Genomic DNA, 18,157 nt, shown 5'->3' with positions numbered 1-18,157 from the left:
TTAATTATCAGTGGAGTGTTCCACCTTGTTGGACAATCAAGCCACAAAGGAGTATATACACTATGGCATTTTTTATTTGGGCTGATTCCCTGTATTTGAAAATGTGAAATTTCATGCAACAACTCACTGAGTTACTATAGACCCATTTGGCTATAATCAGGGCAATGTAGTTCAAATAGAATTTTCTGAAAAGATATGTTCTGTAAGAAAGTTAAGAGCAAGCTCTTTTACTTCTCAAAATGAGTTAGACAAGTAATATGTGTTAAGATCACAGCAAACTTTCCACTGTTATTCATTTTCTTAACAGTTGGAAAATATGAATTTATTCTTCTGTTTTTGCTACCCTTCAGATAAGAACGCCTATGTACCAGCCGAGCATGGTGGCACATGCCTTTAATCCCAGCACTTGGGAAGCAGAGGCAGGTGGATCTCTGTGAGTTCGAGGCCAGCCTGGTCTACAGAGTGAGTCCAGGACAGCCAAGGCTACACAGAGAAACCCTGTCTCAAAAACAAAACAAAAATCGCAGCACTCGGGAGGAAGAGGCAGGTAGATCTCTGTGAGTTCTAGGCCAGCCTGGTCTACAAAGTAAGCCTAAGACAGCCAGGGCTGTTACACAGAGAAACCCTATCTCAAAAACAAAGCAAAACAAACAAGCAAACAAAAAACCCAAAACACCTACGCATGCATGTCTGTACTAGTATATAGTGATCTTTTGTCCATTTAGAGCCTAGAGATGAGCACTTGCTCAAAAAGAGCCAGTGGTTTTGCAGCTGGATCTACCACTGAGTATCTGTACTCAACTCCAAGCATCACCTTTTCGTTATAAAAAACATTATATGCATGCATTTACGGTTGCTTAGGCCTCCATAAAGAAGCCTATCTTTAATTCTGGACTCCTTTGCTCCTCCTAGAGAGAGACAAAACAGGTATATCTATAAGATCCATAAAGTAATCACTGTTCTGAGAAATGAGGGTGCTTACTTAAAATTTCATACTTAGTTGGAATTGAATGCTCATGTTCAGTACCAGTATGTCTCCTTTTGTAACATAGAGTAACATGGTTAATGAAAAAAGAGCTAAGTATTGATGTTTTACTATTTCGTACTTCAGAATGTATTCGCAGGTGATAAAATGCTCTATGCCATTCTGACAACAGGCAAACTGTAATGTGATGTCAAGTCAAGTTTAGGAAAAAGAAATCACAAAATATCCAATTTTATACCACATTATACATATCGTGGCTCTTTGACTTCAAGAAGTTGGAACAATTTGTAGGAAGCCCTGCTTTGCCCAGTTAAGACATAGAGACTGGATAGGCAGAGGGAAAGATGGTGTTATCTGGTCTGTAGGCTATGCCAGCCTCAACTGTATTCCATGGTAGCAGAGAAAGTTCCATCTCAAGCAGTATATTGCTGTAAGTCTTGTACTCTACAGACTGGATTATTTCATTCCTAGTATGGAGATACCAGTTGGTCCCTTTGTAGCACAAACTAAAGAGACAAGATGTAGGACCATACATGTTTGGCAAGACCACGGTGATGAAATGGTTGTGGTCTGTCCTGGATTCCACTCCCAATGTGGTGTCTCAGAAGGCAGCCACACTCCTGTGTGGGCACTGTAGAAACATGAGTGGATGTTTCCCAGTATATTGTCTTCTGGAAGTTGAAGCCTTCAGGATGATCATTACTATAGGAAAGAATACCTTACTCACTGTCCATGAATTTGCCTGTTCTGTATGAGATTCGTTACAGAGGGAAGCAGGGCACATGGAAAGAAGTTCTAGCCTCTTTCTTCTCTGGCCATTCTCAGGATAGATATGCATTTTCCAGAGCAAGTGAACTTTATATTAAAGATGTTCATGCAACATATACCGTTAGGAATAAGCTCAAGGGCTTTTCTAATGCCATCATAACACAAATTAATGCACTGATATCACTCAGGAAACAGAATCCTCCCAAGAAGAGTGGGGAAGTGCTATTGACACAATATATATTGGGTTCAGCAAAGCATTTGTCTCATATTTGACTTTCATAATATGATAAAAATGTAAAAACTGCATTAATATACATCACCCGAGAAGGAGATAACATAACCTTAAGTAAGCAAGTTCAACCTAGAAGGAAACTCTTCACAGATGTACCCTAAGGCTCTTTCATTAGTAGTCCTACTCTGTGTGGTATACTATTTTCTCCCAGGGTGACAGGTCATTGTCATCCTCAAGCAGAATTATTGGGGTGAGCTATAGAGGGCCGTGCCCCTTGGTCACTACAAAGAAATAATCAGAGCACTATAGCCCACAACTAGGCCTATGGTAATGGTATGGTGCTGTTAGCATTTTCTGAAAGGGCCAAGAAAAATCACTGGGATCTCTTCTGAGATCCCATTTTCCACTTCTTGCCCCAGATGTACGTAATCTTGTGTGTGTCTAAGCTGGAGGATGCTAGAATATATACCTTCAGTGGTACAGATGACCATGTGTTGACCATGATGGAAGTGGGATAGTTTGATGATGTAGCTATGTTTGCATTTCCAATGTTCTTCTACATAATCATTATAAACTCACTGGTTCCCTAGTCTGGACTAGGATGAAAACCTTTCTTTGTTCTGTTGGTGTTTCTCCACAGGGAAAGTCACAAAATATGTAGTTCACTGGTTTCCTAATAACAGCAGTCAAATAATAGCACTACGTTTTAAAGAAGTTCTTTAAAAGTATTATATCATTAAATTAATAATTTAAAAGAGGATGGAGAAAGTCAACAACATATCAGGACAAAGTAATTCGATCTGGACTGATCTTGAAAATTTGGATTGAGGCCCACAGGATGATTATTATTAGTTGTAAATGAAACAAGTGCAAAAGACTACCTAATTTTGGTATAATTCATAGCATAGTCCCATGATGATTTTAGTTGATATCTAATTGTAATTGGAAAATTTTTGGCAGCCAAAAGAATCCATGCCATTTAGGTGACATTTATTGAAAGCCCCACAATGTGGAAGGGAGTGATTCTGCTGGATACTGCGCGAGAACACAATCATTCAAAATTGGAGCACTATCCCAGATGTGCCATTTTAGGAGGAGCACAGGAATACTACAGAAAAGGGAGACTTAGAAGCTGTCAGAGGAATTTTGGCAGACAACTGGCAGGCTGTCAGAAGGAAGAGGTTTGGGATCTGCTTTGTGGACCAAGAGGATAGATTTAGTCCTATGGATGAGAACAGAAGACAGAAACTGGTCAAGCAGTTGTAGTGTTCTTATTTCTTTGTTCTTTAGTGGCCAGAAGCCAAGAATATCAGAAAGTAACTCTGATTCCTAATCTGGTTTCTTGTTCTTTTTGCTCTCCTTTTACACAATGTAAATGAATAACCTTACCTGGAAACTATGCAGAAGGACTTGATTGAAATTGAGAGTCACCTGGATCCCTAATAGGTGGACTGACTGGACTTACCAGCTAATATCCTTGTACCTCACACCAGTTAGGACTTAAGTCTCATAAAAGAACCTAGAGTAGCAGCTTAGTGGAGCTTTCTGGAGTTTAAGAGACAAAGAGATCTCAGAAGTCACTGGCTTGAGGTCACTCTGGTGGTTATTAGGTTTTTTTCCAGGCACTTTAGGTCTCCAAGCTATACACATACCTGAGAAAGGGAAGTTGCTGTCACACTCAATGACCCCCTGTCCCTCTGTTTCATTGGGAGAACAAGTTAGTGGAACAATTTTGGTTCAAACCAAGAGAAATTCCAGTCATGTGAGTCCTCTATCTTAGAAAGCAGCAGATGAGTACTCCATAACTTAAGGTGGAATGTTTACTACCTAGAATCGTGTGAAAACAAATTTCTAAAATGGTGCAAGGGAGCAGGCTACACATTCTTTATTTCTGCATGGTCCACAATATTTAAAAGAAGATAGATAACTGAATGTGGATCTGTCTCAGCCCACCCCACCCCTTGTGTCTGTGTGTGTCTCTCTCTGTAATATAAACATAGACGACCAAATGAGCCAAGAGAATTCATCATTCTTGCAGAATTAGGGTGGGGGAGGCTGTAGGAGGAAAGCGTGCTGTCTCATAGTGACACGGCTTTCATCTTAATTTGGAGGACTGCTGAAATCTTTGAAAGTCCAACAACAGCAGAAGCACAGACCTCTTTGGATTTGATCACTAATTATTTCTGCCAAGCCTCTCTAGTGGTCAGAACATTGTCCCATACTTGATTGAATAAACATTCCTGTGTGTTTTTTAATTAAACTTTTTTATTTTTTACATATACATTAATATTATCACACATATATACAATAAACTACCTATGGAAAGAAGAACCATGACACAATCTGAAATTATATAAATGTTACATTCTTAGTGTTTTGGCTATTTATATTTGACAGCCTTGAAGAAAACATCTTTCCTATCTTGGTGTGCCAAAAATTCTAAATGTAAATCAATCTCTATCACATTTTGTCATCATCAACTCAACATCTATCTAGACCTAAAAGCATCTTAACCTCAAAACTGCTAAGCTTAATTGTAAAATTAAGCTACCTGGTCTTCAGCCCCATCAGAAACTTGAGAAGGAATAAAATTACTTATCTGAGTATGTCGGGCGTGCAGGTTAGTAGCTTTCCAAATAAGATGACAGAGACAGTTTGCTACCATAATAGTCACCCAAAACTCTCTATAACATTGGAGTACCATCTTCAGCCTTCTGGACCAATATATCTGACAGATATATTTGTGAGGCAGAAAATATTGAAGACTTGCTTACCCTGTCTTGGCAGAGTTTTGCCATTGACTCTGCCTGCATCCAAGCTTGCCCATTTTTAGGCAGAATTCTTTCTGTAGTAGAAATGAGGACATTTTCCCCAGTGGCTTGTTTGTCACATTTGAAGCCATCTCCATAAGGAGGTTCTTTTATGCTCATCACCCTCTTTGAGGTAGGCTGAGTGTTGCCAGAAGTTAACCTGTCTTATTGTCAATGAATCTTTAAAATAATAAAACTATCTTTAAGAGCCATATTCTGTATGTCTCTGAGGTTTTTGAAGAACTTATCGGTTTTACCTTATCTTTCTATAAAAACATATCTATCTGTTGCACCTAAGATGTATATTTTTGTGATTAAAAACAGACTAGTAATTGATATGACCATGATTTGATCAACTAAAAATTAACTTGTATAACTTATTTATCCTAAATAGCCTGCAATAACACTTTCAAAGTACCGGAAGTAAACCTTGTATTATAATTGAATTATATGGGTACAATACCTCATAGTAGAGTAGAAATATATATGTAATGTGTGTGAAGAATAATCTTACATTTGAATTCTGTACCACTGTATGTAAAATTAAACTTATTTTGCTTCTATATACAACATTCTATACCAGTGCATTAAAAATAACCTTGTGAGTGATTGAGGCATTAAGTTGAGGGGTAGATTCACTATCTTCTCTATATATTTCTATATTCCCCCTTCTCTCTTTTCAACCTCTATCTCCAAACCCAAGAATGTAAGATAAAGGAAAAGAGAAATATCTCCGAGTGTAACCTTGTTTTCTCTGTAAATAAGCCCAACAATAATTTGTAACCAACTCCCAATGATAATAACCCTCTATAGCCCAAGAAAGCAACCAAAAACCTACCTGATCCCCCTTAAAGGAAATGGAGCTTCACTCTCTTAAGGTTTCTTCCGCCTGATTTGGGCTGGATAATACCTTTGTAGGGACCCAAATAAAATTGGGGAAGTGGTTAAACAAGCTAGGTATAGTATTTGTGGTCCAGTTTCTTAATGTTGAGAAATTTCAGGCCTGCTAACACCAGAGACAACCAGATGCCTTGAGGATGGCGCATGAAGACTAGGAACATTCCTGTTTGTAATGCGCTTAAGATAGTCTCCAGAGAGTAGAGCCCTAATTCCTGTGTGTGCTGGCAACAAGAAAGCAGAAAATCAACTATTACATTAAATACAACTTCCAAACCGTGGCATAACAACAGCCCAATACCAAATGCAATGCACTATATAAAAGGAGACTCATTCTTTTAACAGCCAAAACACATTTATGCTTTCGCTGACTTGTTACTAAACTGGCAATACTTATTCAAATTCTTTCAGGACTAGAAAGTGTTTCAGGAAATTTGGAAAATGTATCCTTTTGGCTCTAGAACTGTGCACACAAAATGTGTAGCTCATGTGGGATACTTTTATCCTCACAGCTCCCAAAACAAGATCCTACAGGAAAAGAGGCCAATTCTAATTTCCAGGTGGGAAGCCTGGTGATCAGTGCTCCAGAATTGCACTGTGTGGTCAATAAGGCCATGCTTTTGCCTGATACAATCGCCTCCACATGGAATGTAATGAAAATGTTTATGACAAGGGGTAGAGATAGTGTGTGAAACTTCCCTTTTTTCTTTCTGTTTATTTGAGACAAAATTTCTCTGTGTAGCCCTGGCTGTCCCGGAACCCACTTTGTAGACCAGCTGGCCTCGAACTCAGACATCTGCCTGCCTCTACCCGCTGAGTGCTGGATTAAAGGTGTGCACCACTACATCTGGCTGCGTCTGTGCAACTTCTTGGAGCCTCTACTTCTCACACATTCTGTCCCCACACACTTCACAGAAACCTGGCCATAGACAGTGGGAAAAGAGTAGAAAACTGCATAGTGCCACACTGGGAAGCATTGACAGCTCTCACTCACTGCTGCAGCCTGAGAAGGCCACAGTCTTTGTGGTAAGAGGGTATTGGCCCTGTCAACGTCAGTCCTTATTAGAACACCGGCATAAATAAGGTTGAGCTATTCAGGGTAGAAGACTAAGCACACCTCTAGAGAATGCTGTTAGACTGTACAATTCTGAATTGTTTGGTGTCTGTGGTAAAGGTAAAATGACCCAAGTTCAAGGGTTCAAAATGTAAGAAGTGGTCATTGTGAAACTAGTTTTGTAAACAGCAGGATCAAATAAAAATCTACTTAGACATTTTCTGTTCAGTGGTCAGTGAAGGTATCTGAGGATTCTGCGATTCTTGGTGGTTAGTACTTACACTGCTAACCTTCGAACTCTTTCTTTCTTTCTTTCATTTTTTTTTTTTTTTTTTTTGAGACAGGGTTTCTCTGTGTAGCCTTGGCTGTCTTGGACTCACTTTGTAGACCAGGCTGGTCTCAAACTCAGAGACCAGCCTGCCTCTGCCTCCCTGAGTGCTGGCATTACAGGCATGCACCACTGTGACCAGCAGGCTTTTTCTTTCTTAACCAGTCCTTGACATGACAGTGCTACCACTCACAGTTTTTATGCCACTATTATGTGTCTAGCACTTCTGCTTTATTTTGTTATAAACTAAACCAAATGATTATTACTTAAAGTGTAATGGGGCAAGCCACTTCCTGAGCCTTTCGTAATGTTACCATCATGCTTCCTTTTCATTGCAGTCACTTCCTAGGTGAGATACTGTGATGTATCCTTATACAACGAGTGGCTTTTTTCAGTTGTCTTAGAATAACAGCGCCAAGGGTACAAAGAGAAATGCTTTCCTTTATTCACATGAGATAGGTTACTAATTCTATCAGAAGATGTAAGTCTACTGAACACCAAGCCCTCCACCAACCTACAGCCATAGTAGTAAAAATAACCAACAGGCATAGGAGTCTTCACAGTGGCCTGAAATAACATCAAAGCACTATGAAGCCTCAAGTAAAATGTACTCAGGAAATCCCTTCTGATTACTCAATGTCCCTAATAGGCTGAGTAGTCATGATTGCCTAGGCAGCCCCTCCTCTTTTTGAGATTCTCATTACCCTAAAATCACTCTAAATTACAGGGATTTCTAGCACTTGTGTCCCATATTAAGAGTGGTAAAGAAGTGGCACAGGTGACAGTCCTGTCTTCTTGTGAAATGATATTTGATCAAGAGAAAACGAACATTCTGAAAACCCCAGGAACCAGCAGCATGCTGAGAAGGCTGGATTTTGCTGGCACATTATAAAGCTTCCATCCTGTTTCAAAACCAGGAAAGAAAATCCCTTTATTCCATGGTTAAAACAGATGTTTGTGATGCTGCTTCTGGAAATGGTAGTTGTGGAGACACAATGTATCAAATGTTTGCTGAACATATGGCCAGCTTGTTTCACAGGTAATTTTTTTTTTTTTTTAGGAATTTCTTCCTTCCCTTCCTTTCCCTTCCCTTCCCTTCCCTTCCCTTCCCTTCCTTCCTTCCTTCCTTCCTTCCTTCCTTCCTTCCTTCCTTCTTCTCTTCCTCTTTCCCTCCCTCCTTTCTTTTCTTTCTTTCCTTTCTCTTTATTGCTAGGGCTGGAAAGCAGGGACTTGCATACACTAGGCAAGTACTACTACTCTATCGTTGATGGACAAAGCCAAACTGTTTCTTCTTCTTTATTTTTTAATGAAGAAGGTGACAACTGCATGTAGGCTTTATTATGAAAGCATTTTTATTAATAATCTCTCCTTGACATCTTACAGAGTACCTGCATCTGACAAGGCATTTAGTCACGTTTAGGAAGGAGTGCATTCCATTTGATTCTTCCCATGGCCACCAAAGCTTCTTACTAATCCTATGAGAATTCACCATCCGTGAATATCTCTAAATCCTCTGTAAAGCTCTGTTTTCAGCCTATGTCACTCTGGAGTAACCAGATCAATACTTTTACTTCCTACCATAAATTTAGTAAAGCATCAAATAGAAGATTCAAAAGGAACCCTATCAAAACCCTCCCTGGAAAGGTTCTAGTAAGCAAATACAACACTGGGATAGCGGTAAATAAATAGTTCACAGAGGGCTCTCCTCTTATACATAAACCTTTCTCAGGCTTAGGATTCAGGTTGTTCTTTGTAATCACTTTGTAACTCTCCTTGAAAAGCCAATTGTCAGCTGGTTGTTTAATACTGGCCTAAAGCTACATCTTTCCTACCAATGACACCATACATCAACTATATCCCCCACTATGGCACCCTTGTCAGTAGCTCTTGCTTATCTAGTCTTGTTGTCTTCTACTTTCCTGAAGGAAAGGTTGTTGTAAAAAAAAAAAAAGGAAGAAAAAGAAAAGGAAAGAATTAAAACACATGCAAGCAAACAAAGAAAAACTTGGTAAGAAATTTTTAAGCAACCCACAGAGACTATTAAGCAACTTACAAAAATCAGCATGGTTAGTCTCTGGGCTAATTCACTAAGTGTGACAAACAGAAATGCTACAGTGTGCCTTATGAGTCCTGTTGTGGTCTAAAATTGAAATTATACAACAAACACACCTGCACTGTATTAAAGATATGAGGGACTTCTACAGCGGCAGCTAAGTTCCTAAAGCACTTCTATGTGACCCTTTGGATCTGAGTTTGGATCCTCAACACCTCCATAGAATCTTCTTTCATGGTACTGCTCCACTCCCTCCCCTTAGGCTTGTAATTCTAGTGCTGAGGAGGCAGAGACAAAAGAATCACTGAGGCTTTCTGGCCAGTCTAGCTAAATCAGTGATATCTAGGTTCAGTGAGAAACATTGTGCTAATAAAATGGAGAACAACTGAAGAAGACACTCCATGCCAAGGTCTGGTGCCCACATGTATATGCATAGAAGTATGTGTATATGTACTAGCATATACATGTATGTACATACACATGAATATTTATATACACCCATATCATACACACGTGATGAAGATATTCAAGGGGCTTACATATTTAATAGTAAGAAAATCATAGGGGTGATTTAAACCCCTCAGCTAAATAAAAAACGTGCGATCCTTCAACTCAATGGAAAACAATGAATCACCATATTCACAAAAAGAAACAGGCTGACAGAAAACAGACTTATTTTTATAGCTCAGCTAAAATATATAGGGACTCATATATCTGCCCAGCTATTTTAAAAGGACTATTCTTGCTCCCTCCCTCGATAGCTAAATGCTCAGTTGCTAAGTTACTGGTATTTGACATCATCTCTTTCCTGACATCTCTCCATGTGTGACAGGTTCTCATGATTCACTGAGCCAGTCACCTCGTTACTCACATTACTCACTTTCCCAATGACGTCTGCAAAATAATTTAAAATTCACCTCAGACGCTAGCTGTAAACCCCTAGATTCCACATGAAAACATTTAAACTGCTTGGCAGGTTCTGATTGCATTTGGAAACACACTGGATGGCTTACCTTCATTGTTCACATAATAGTTTTTATAATTAAATTTAGCATCTTTTTTTCTGAGTTAGTTTGTGCTTGAGAAAAGAGGAAATGATTACCGGGAAGCAAATAATGGGTAATATCTCTTATGGGCTAATTTGGCTCTATGAATAGCTCACCTCACATGTGCATGCTTCTTATTAAGTCCATTAGAGGTTTGAATTAGCTTCAGAAAAGGTAGTACTCCATATAATTTACCCAGTCAAGGACATTTTCACCTGCTGGTAAATTTACATATTTCACAGTGTCATTAAGTAAGAGCTAGTCATCAGATTAGGTGCGGGTACAATCATTAGTTAGCTCAGTTATTTGACTCTATCAGCGCTAACATTAATTATAGTCTAAATTATATTTAGCAATTGTTGTCTTCCTTGGATGGACCATTATATCGGTATTTCAAGAAGCCATCATTTTAAAAGGCCATACCAGAATGGAATAGATTCTTTTAGAGACATTCCAGAAGGATTAATATTTAAGACAGTTATATAGAAAATCTCCTTCATGAATTCATTTTGAAAACTACTTACACATTTATTTGACAGGATATAAAATCAATTGCCTAATTATTGGTTAAATTTGTAAAAGAATTTTTCTGAAAGGTGCTTGATTATTCTGTATAATTATGATAATATAATCAAATTTTCTTTCAGGCATAATTGTCTGACCAATTTTGTTCCGTGATCCATTTTTATTCCACTCATAATATGGACTTTTCATTAACCCGGTTAAAGGTTAAAAATAACAAGTACTGTATATGGCTGTCCTGTAATTATTTGGCAAGTTTTTTCCATGATAAAACTGTAAACAAAAATATAAAACTAATGAGTAGAATTACCATAATTTAGCATGCTGTAGAGACATAGATCAACTGTAATCAGAAAATGGTGCCTGTGTAGGTGTTTACCAACCTAATCCGAATGGCAGGGGAAATTGTAAGAAAGAACAGTTTATCAAATGCAGTTCCTAAATCCTAGATAGTGAATTCAGCATTTCTCATAAACAGTGAATTACCCTTACAGATGTTTGCTTATGAAATTATCATCTACAGAAGGTACTTTGCTAGGAAACACAATCTGTTCAGCATCAAATCTAAGAGAAGAATGCTATCTGCATTTGTGACTCTGGAAAGGATTTAATTGATAGTTTGTTGACATTTTATGTAAATTCTTGCTAGAAACAAATAAATCATATTGTTTCAGAACAAATAATCACTGAACACCCATCCTTAGCAAGTAGCATTTAGAGCATACTATTCTGATTGTTTTAATGATCCCAGAAAGATGAGTCTATGATGCATAAATCCCCATAGAGCTCAGAAAAGAAGCTGCTGGTGTTACCCATATTTTTATTTACGGGCAGTATAGGAATCCCCGTATGATAAATGAATTGTAACTGTAAAATGCATCACTATGGTAGAGCTATTGCTATTTTTTAAAATTTCTGTTTGCATTAGAGAAAAGTTTGACTCTAAAGGGCGAATGACACACTGGTAGAAACAAGTATGTAAGCTAGGATGCACTTTACAAATGGCTGCCTCTAAGTTTCTGATTCGTAGAATTTATAATAAGCAATAATATTCTTTTGAAGTACCAAATACACTTGAATCTATGTATCTTGCTTTGTGGGGCAAAGTTTTATGAAAAAGTGTTGTAGGTGGGTGTATTACAGTATGTTTGAAAATTGTTGAATATTTATAATTTAATTTGTACATATTTTGTATAAATTATGTACATAATTTGTACAAAATTATGCCTTTGAAGGTTTCCCTAAGGATTCAAAGATATATGTTTAAGTGCTACGCATATATTACTATTATTGCTTCTGTTATCACTAGTAGTATTTACTATTGCTGTCTTTATTATTAATTGAATTGAGACTTGAAATATTCAAGAATGGCAAGAAGGAAGAATTCCTATATTAAAACATGTTCAAACTATGCTGTTTGCATTCTTTTAAAATGTGAGAAATGTTAGCCCCTTTTTGAGGCAAAATTTTTGCTAATTTTTAAAGAGATTCTCTATGTAGACTGGTGGCAGAACAGTTGACAGCTAAAGTATAGTGCCAAGATCACTAGATTTAGACAAGCAAAAATACTATGCTTTACGCCACTTCTGCTTTATGCAAGCCATAACCTTGGTTGGAGGTCATTTAACCTTAGACGCTTTGATTTACTGAAATTATCAATAACTACCTCATTTTCTCAATCAAAATAATAAGGTTATAGTCCTTTGAACTGTAGTCACCTGCCACAGGAAAGTAAGTTACCTATAAGGGCCAGCTAGCCTACTGTAATGTGATTGTGCCGGCAAGGGCATAAAGACAAGAAGGAAAGTGCTAGAAGATTAGACAGATAGGCGTTGCATCTTATAAAACCTAGGAGTGCAAAGAAAAGGGAATTGGAACGCTGTTCTGAAAAGAAGCTGAGCCCATTTTCAGAGAAATGGTGAAAGGGGTTTTCAGTGAAAGTGAGTTGGTGTGAATTTAAACAGCATTTGGAGAAATTGGACCAAAACAAAATTCATGAGGTAAAGGCTTGGGAGACTAAAGTGCTGGCAATGAGGTAGACTGATGGTGTCACACCTAGATAATACAAAACTCTGCCTCTTTGTCTTCATATATATTGGGGAAAAGGAGATCAGAGAACTTAGAAGAATGAATAAACTAAAACGTACATATGCACGTAGTCTATACAGTGACTACTGTCACAAAACTACAAGATATAAATGTGGAAAAGAAATAGAAGGAGTGGTTGACATGGGTAGGAAGGAGATAAGAGATTGTGGAGGATAAGAGTAATCAGAATGCATGTGTACAATATATCCAATAATACAAATTTAATTAATAAAAAATGTTTTCACTAGTAGTTAGGTAGTGAGGTAGAAAGTGGTTTATCACCCTTTGCAGTTTAGAGAAACAACTCATGCCACTCTGAAGGAACTTGGAGGCAATTCTCCCCCCTCATGGGGCCTAAAACCAAATCTAGCTACATAGTCATTTTACCTGGGACAGATGAATCTGATTTTAAGTCAGTAAAGTTGGGAAAGCACAGAATTCAGGAGAAGAACAGAGAAAAGGAAAAGTGCCTGCTTTTGAATCACTTTTGTTTGAAAACCACAGAGGGTAATCAGGAGAAGAATTGAGAAAAAGAAAACCATTTTCTCTGCAGAATGAGGCAGATGGGGAGGAAGGTGACCAATAGGCTTAGTATAGAACAAGCTACAGACAGCAAAGGTCCTGAAAGCAGCAGCACGTCCCTGCCACTAAAACAAAACAACACCCTACAGCATGCTCTGCTGTGACATGCAAGTTTGTCTACAATAAATTAAAATTAGTCATACAATTTGGGGAATAAACTTTGGAAAGTTAATTTATGTTCCATGTAAGGGGAATGAAACAATCTACTACTCCATAAGAGAAAGACTGTTCATTTATAACACTACTGAAGAGAATGAACCAAACAGAATTCTGCAGTATCAATGCTCCTTCCAAAACAAAGCAAATCAACCAAACAAAACAGAAAATTTTCCTTAGATTTTCTTCCAAATGCTGATGCCTCTTAAGAACCTATTAAAGTGCCTGCCTTTTTTTCCATGCTTAAGTGTAAATCTGCTGTTTCTCTAAGTGGTCAGACTCTGCCAGGTGTTCTAGCTATTTCCTTCACTGTCACTGTGTGAAGCACTTAAGTACCAGGCTGGTCTGCCCTGAAGGAGAGAATTCAATTGTGACAAGTTAGATGGTGACTCTTATGTGGATCTGACGTTCTGGGTATAAAGAAAAAGACCTGACTGACAGACTTCATTTATGCTTGCCCCTCCAGGAAAAAAGAGAAGACCGAGGTTGGCACGTCCACTGAGTAAGCCATTTCTTCCACTGTTTCCTTTCCTTAAGGAAGGTGACTGACAACAACGAAAGATTGCATGCAATTTCCTGTATCTATTTAATGGGACAAAGCAAATAGCCAAGTTCCCAGGTTGTATCATACTTGTAGATTTCACTCTGACTACCAAGCCTCTGGTCAAGACTCAGGGCCCAAAGGACAGATAATGAACAAATTGCTAGGCTCTTATTTTAAAAGTGGCCAAGCAATGTCTTTGGGCTGAAGCAGGTTCAGAGACAGCCACAGTAGGGGAAAGTGTTTAGCGGGCCAACTTGATTTTAAGCAGCTTAATGTTCTTTACAATTCCTTGGGAACATGTTGACAGGGATGGCTTCAAACATCAGCTCCCCTACCAAGGAGCCAGTGCTAAGGAGAGTCATCCTGATGTTAAATGAGAGAAGGGGTTGCTGAAGTTTCATGGACACACTTTGTCTTCTTTCCCAGATTCTACATGCCTACACTGGTCATCAGTTATTATAACAATGAGCATTTATACACTACTTGACAGTTTACAAGAGGATTAAGGTATTATAATCTGTGACTGACAAGAAAAAAGCAGATTCAGAAAGATAAAGTCCTCTGTCCCAAGTCACAAAATCACAAAAACGACAAATGGTGAAGCCAAGGCAGGAACATGCTCCTATTATTCATCTTCTTTAAATACTTTATCACCATTTGATGAAAACTAGCAGAGATAGTAGACGAATCCACTTAACTGTCATGTTAACTGCAACCCATTTCAACTTCGGTCTTTCTCTGAGCTCTTCCCGCTCTCTGCTCTCCTAAGTAGGATTGTCCATGATTGATCAGCCTCCCCTCCACACCACACTCTCTGCATAACGACTTTTCATTGAGATGCCATTGAGAGTAGAAAGCAGACAGGTAAGGATTAAGGTCTAATGCTTGAATAGGGAAACTCTCCTAAAGAAGAGGAGGGACACCTCTGTCCAGAACTCAAAATTATCCCACAGCCCAGTGAAGACATTGTCAGAACTTTAGTTATATCAGAGTGCACAGCGATGGGAGGGAAGAAATGAGGCAGGTGATATAAGCAGAAGAACATGGCTGCTGAGTGCCAGGATTCCTTATTATCATACGTCTTGAAACAGAAGAGTGGTTTCAACAATTTAAACAGATACATTGCTTTGTGGTTAAATGGCACAGAAATAAAAGCTCAAACTCACCCGTAGCATTTCTTCAACACAGCTTGGATCACTGGGAAGGCTTACCTAAAATAAACAAAATTTAATAAATATAACCAAGTTACACTCAGAAAAGCTTACAGTATAACAGTGTGCATTGCCAAATAAGTCATCCATACAGGAAAAAAAAACTAAGAATATTACTTTCCCTATTAAACACAAATCAGCAAGAACTGAAAACTGCTAATTTTCTATTACTCTCAACAGTGAAATCAAACTGCAAAGTATGGAAAGAAAGTGACTCATTGCTTTTTCACTAATGCGCTATAGGGCACTAAGCTGTTTTCTTCCCCTTCAGCTTTATCCAAAAAGGGAACTTGACCTAGTGATCTTTCAGCCTTTCAATCCTAGAACATAGTTTAGCATATTACTATATTTAAAGAAGAGGGCTATATAAAAGACTTCTCTAATTAAACTGATTCTCTTTCATCTTGGGAAGTCAAATCAGATGCTTACACTTTTATTTTAAAAACTATTATTATTATTGTTGTTGTTGTTGTTGTTACATCCTGACCACAATTTCCCCTTCCTCCATTCTGCCTCCCTCCTCCTCCTCCATTTCTCGTCACAAAACGGCAGGCCTCCCACAGATATCAACCAAACATGGCATATCCAGTTGCAGTAAGAGTAAGTACCTCCCCTCGTGCCTACATATTTTTTAATGCAAAAATGAACTGAATTCCTGTGAGCATTTTAGACTTGCTTTGGCATTCAGAGGGAATCCCAGGTATAAAGTGAGTGAATACCATGAGCCATCTTTCCCTCTCTATGTGTGAGAATTTCTCAATCAATCAAAATCCAACCCTAATGTAAACATACTGAGGACTATAAAATTCATTTTTGAACAACCATTGATTTCCACCATAGTTTACTGAATGTCTTCTATACATAAGGGTCTCTGCTTCAGGAAGCATAGGCTCCCAAGTAAGGGAGACAGGCTTGTAATATAATGAGATTAGCTACCCTGGATTACCACAAACACTTCCAAGTTACACTTGTTACTCTAGTTTAAATTAACTGCACTCCCTTTCATCTTCAAAAATTCTCCACTTTAGATGACAAATTATATAGCCATATTTGCCAGTGCAATAATATTTGAATATGTAGTTTAAAAAAAAACCAATAAAATCAAGGCTCAAAAATTGGCTGGGCATGTTATAAAGAAACTCAAATTGCCAGGTAGTGGTGGCACACACCTGTAATCCTAGCCCTGAGGGAAGCAGAGGCAGGCAGATCTCTGAGTTTGAGGCCAGCATGGTCTACAAAGTGAGTCCTGGACAGCTACACAGAGAAGCCCTATCTTGAATGACAAAAAAAAAAAAAAAAAAAAAAAAAAAAAAAAAAATCAAGAAAGAAGAAAGAAAGAAAGAAAGAAAGAAAGAACAGGAAAAAAATTATATTTTAAATAAGGACTCAACAGTGATTGGCCTAATGCTTCACTTATTTTTTAATTTACTGAAGAAATATTTTTGAAGGTTATTCTCCATTAGAGTGGTGATAGGCAGAATTGAAATAGAAAACAAAAGAAGATACAGTTTTCTTCCTCATTGAGTGGGTATGTTTTATAGGAAGGTGGATAAGAAGATAGTCCATATACAACAATGGTGCCCCTGTGTTTAGCTCAGATTCAGCAATTGTGGGTTGTGAAGATGATTCTTTTTAAAAAATATTTTTATTTAACTAATTTATTCAGATTATAACTCAATTGTTATCCCATCGCTTGTATCCTCCCATTCCTCCCTCCCTCCCCTTTCACCCTATTCCCCTTCTCTAGGTCTATGACTAATAGGGACCTCCTTCCCAACTATACGGTCATAGGCTATCAAGTCTCATCTCGGTAGCCTGTTTACTCTTTATATGAGTGCCACCAGGTCTCCTCACCAAGGGGAGATTGTCAAATATGGGGCACCAGAGTTCATGTCAGAGTCAGTCTTCGCTCTCTACGTAACTGTGGAGAGTATGCTGTCCATTGAGTAGATCAGTTGAAGATGATTCTTAAACTTCCAGTAAATATCTTTCCCAAAAACAAATATTCAAAGATTTGTAATGAAGACTTAAATTGTCATGGTCATTGTTGTACAGTATCGGAGAAGGCTCTATAGAGTAAATATATATGGGCCAAGCTCCATGTGATGCAATTGCTCACCTTTTTTTCACAAACATATCAATATTGATTTTGAAACTAAAGAGGACTAAAGCAACACTATTCACATACAGAAAGAGTACTCTTCTATGAGTCAAAAGTTTTAGGTAGAAATTTTGATAGGAGTCGGATTTAGTAACCTTACCTATCAAAGTTTCAGCATTTATAACTATAAAGTGTAATTTAATGTAAAGTAAAAATAACAGTAACTGATCCTGTTGAAAATCATGGTGCTCCTGTGTTTAACAAATGAGGGAAGAGAGGCCTAGTATGCTATGGCCCTATTCCTGTGATTTCTCTTACTTCTATTATTAAAAGTAGAGCCAATAGCTGCTTCATGCCAACTGCAAATATCATTCCTCCATCTGGAATTACATATGCCCATTTCTTATGGAACGAACCTCCGTCAAAAAAGAGATATGGACTCTTGGGGCTTTGCAGCAAGTCAGATAATGACAATCAGAGTTGGAGACAGTATTACTCAGGATTGAAAATTGTACAGACAAATCTATAAGTACCCACATCCAGTGAGGTATTTTCTTTTTAGATAATCATAGAATCTAATATTCTTCTGAAGTCACTACTTCTGCAGCTTTATCTAGCTCAGCCCCCACAGCTCCACAGACAACTGAAATGCTTCCTAACCAATAAACACTTCCCAATTGTCTGGAATAGTATTGGCCATAGGGGTTTAAAAAGACAAATGCTGCGAGGCCTGGTCTGTTTCCCAGAGTTAAATGTCTAGATGGGACAGGAAAACAAACA

The 18,157-nt window shown here is 38.1% G+C and overlaps 1 protein-coding gene across 1 annotated transcript in view; it reads right to left on the bottom strand.

Moving 5' to 3' along the window:
- Aff2 (ALF transcription elongation factor 2) overlaps positions 1 to 18,157 on the bottom strand; it is a 506,796-nt gene that overhangs the window by 162,250 nt on the left and 326,389 nt on the right. Inside the window, exon 4 of the mRNA XM_051142388.1 lies at positions 15,232 to 15,276. Coding sequence (XP_050998345.1) covers positions 15,232 to 15,276 — 45 coding nt within the window. The remainder of the gene's footprint in view (positions 1 to 15,231; positions 15,277 to 18,157) is intronic.

The sequence above is a fragment of the Acomys russatus genome, chromosome X (assembly GCF_903995435.1).
Source record: "Acomys russatus chromosome X, mAcoRus1.1, whole genome shotgun sequence".
NCBI classification, from domain to species: Eukaryota; Metazoa; Chordata; class Mammalia; order Rodentia; family Muridae; genus Acomys; species Acomys russatus.
The sequence above is the reverse complement of the archived record's forward strand: the minus strand, read 5'-3'. Positions and strand labels throughout refer to the sequence as shown.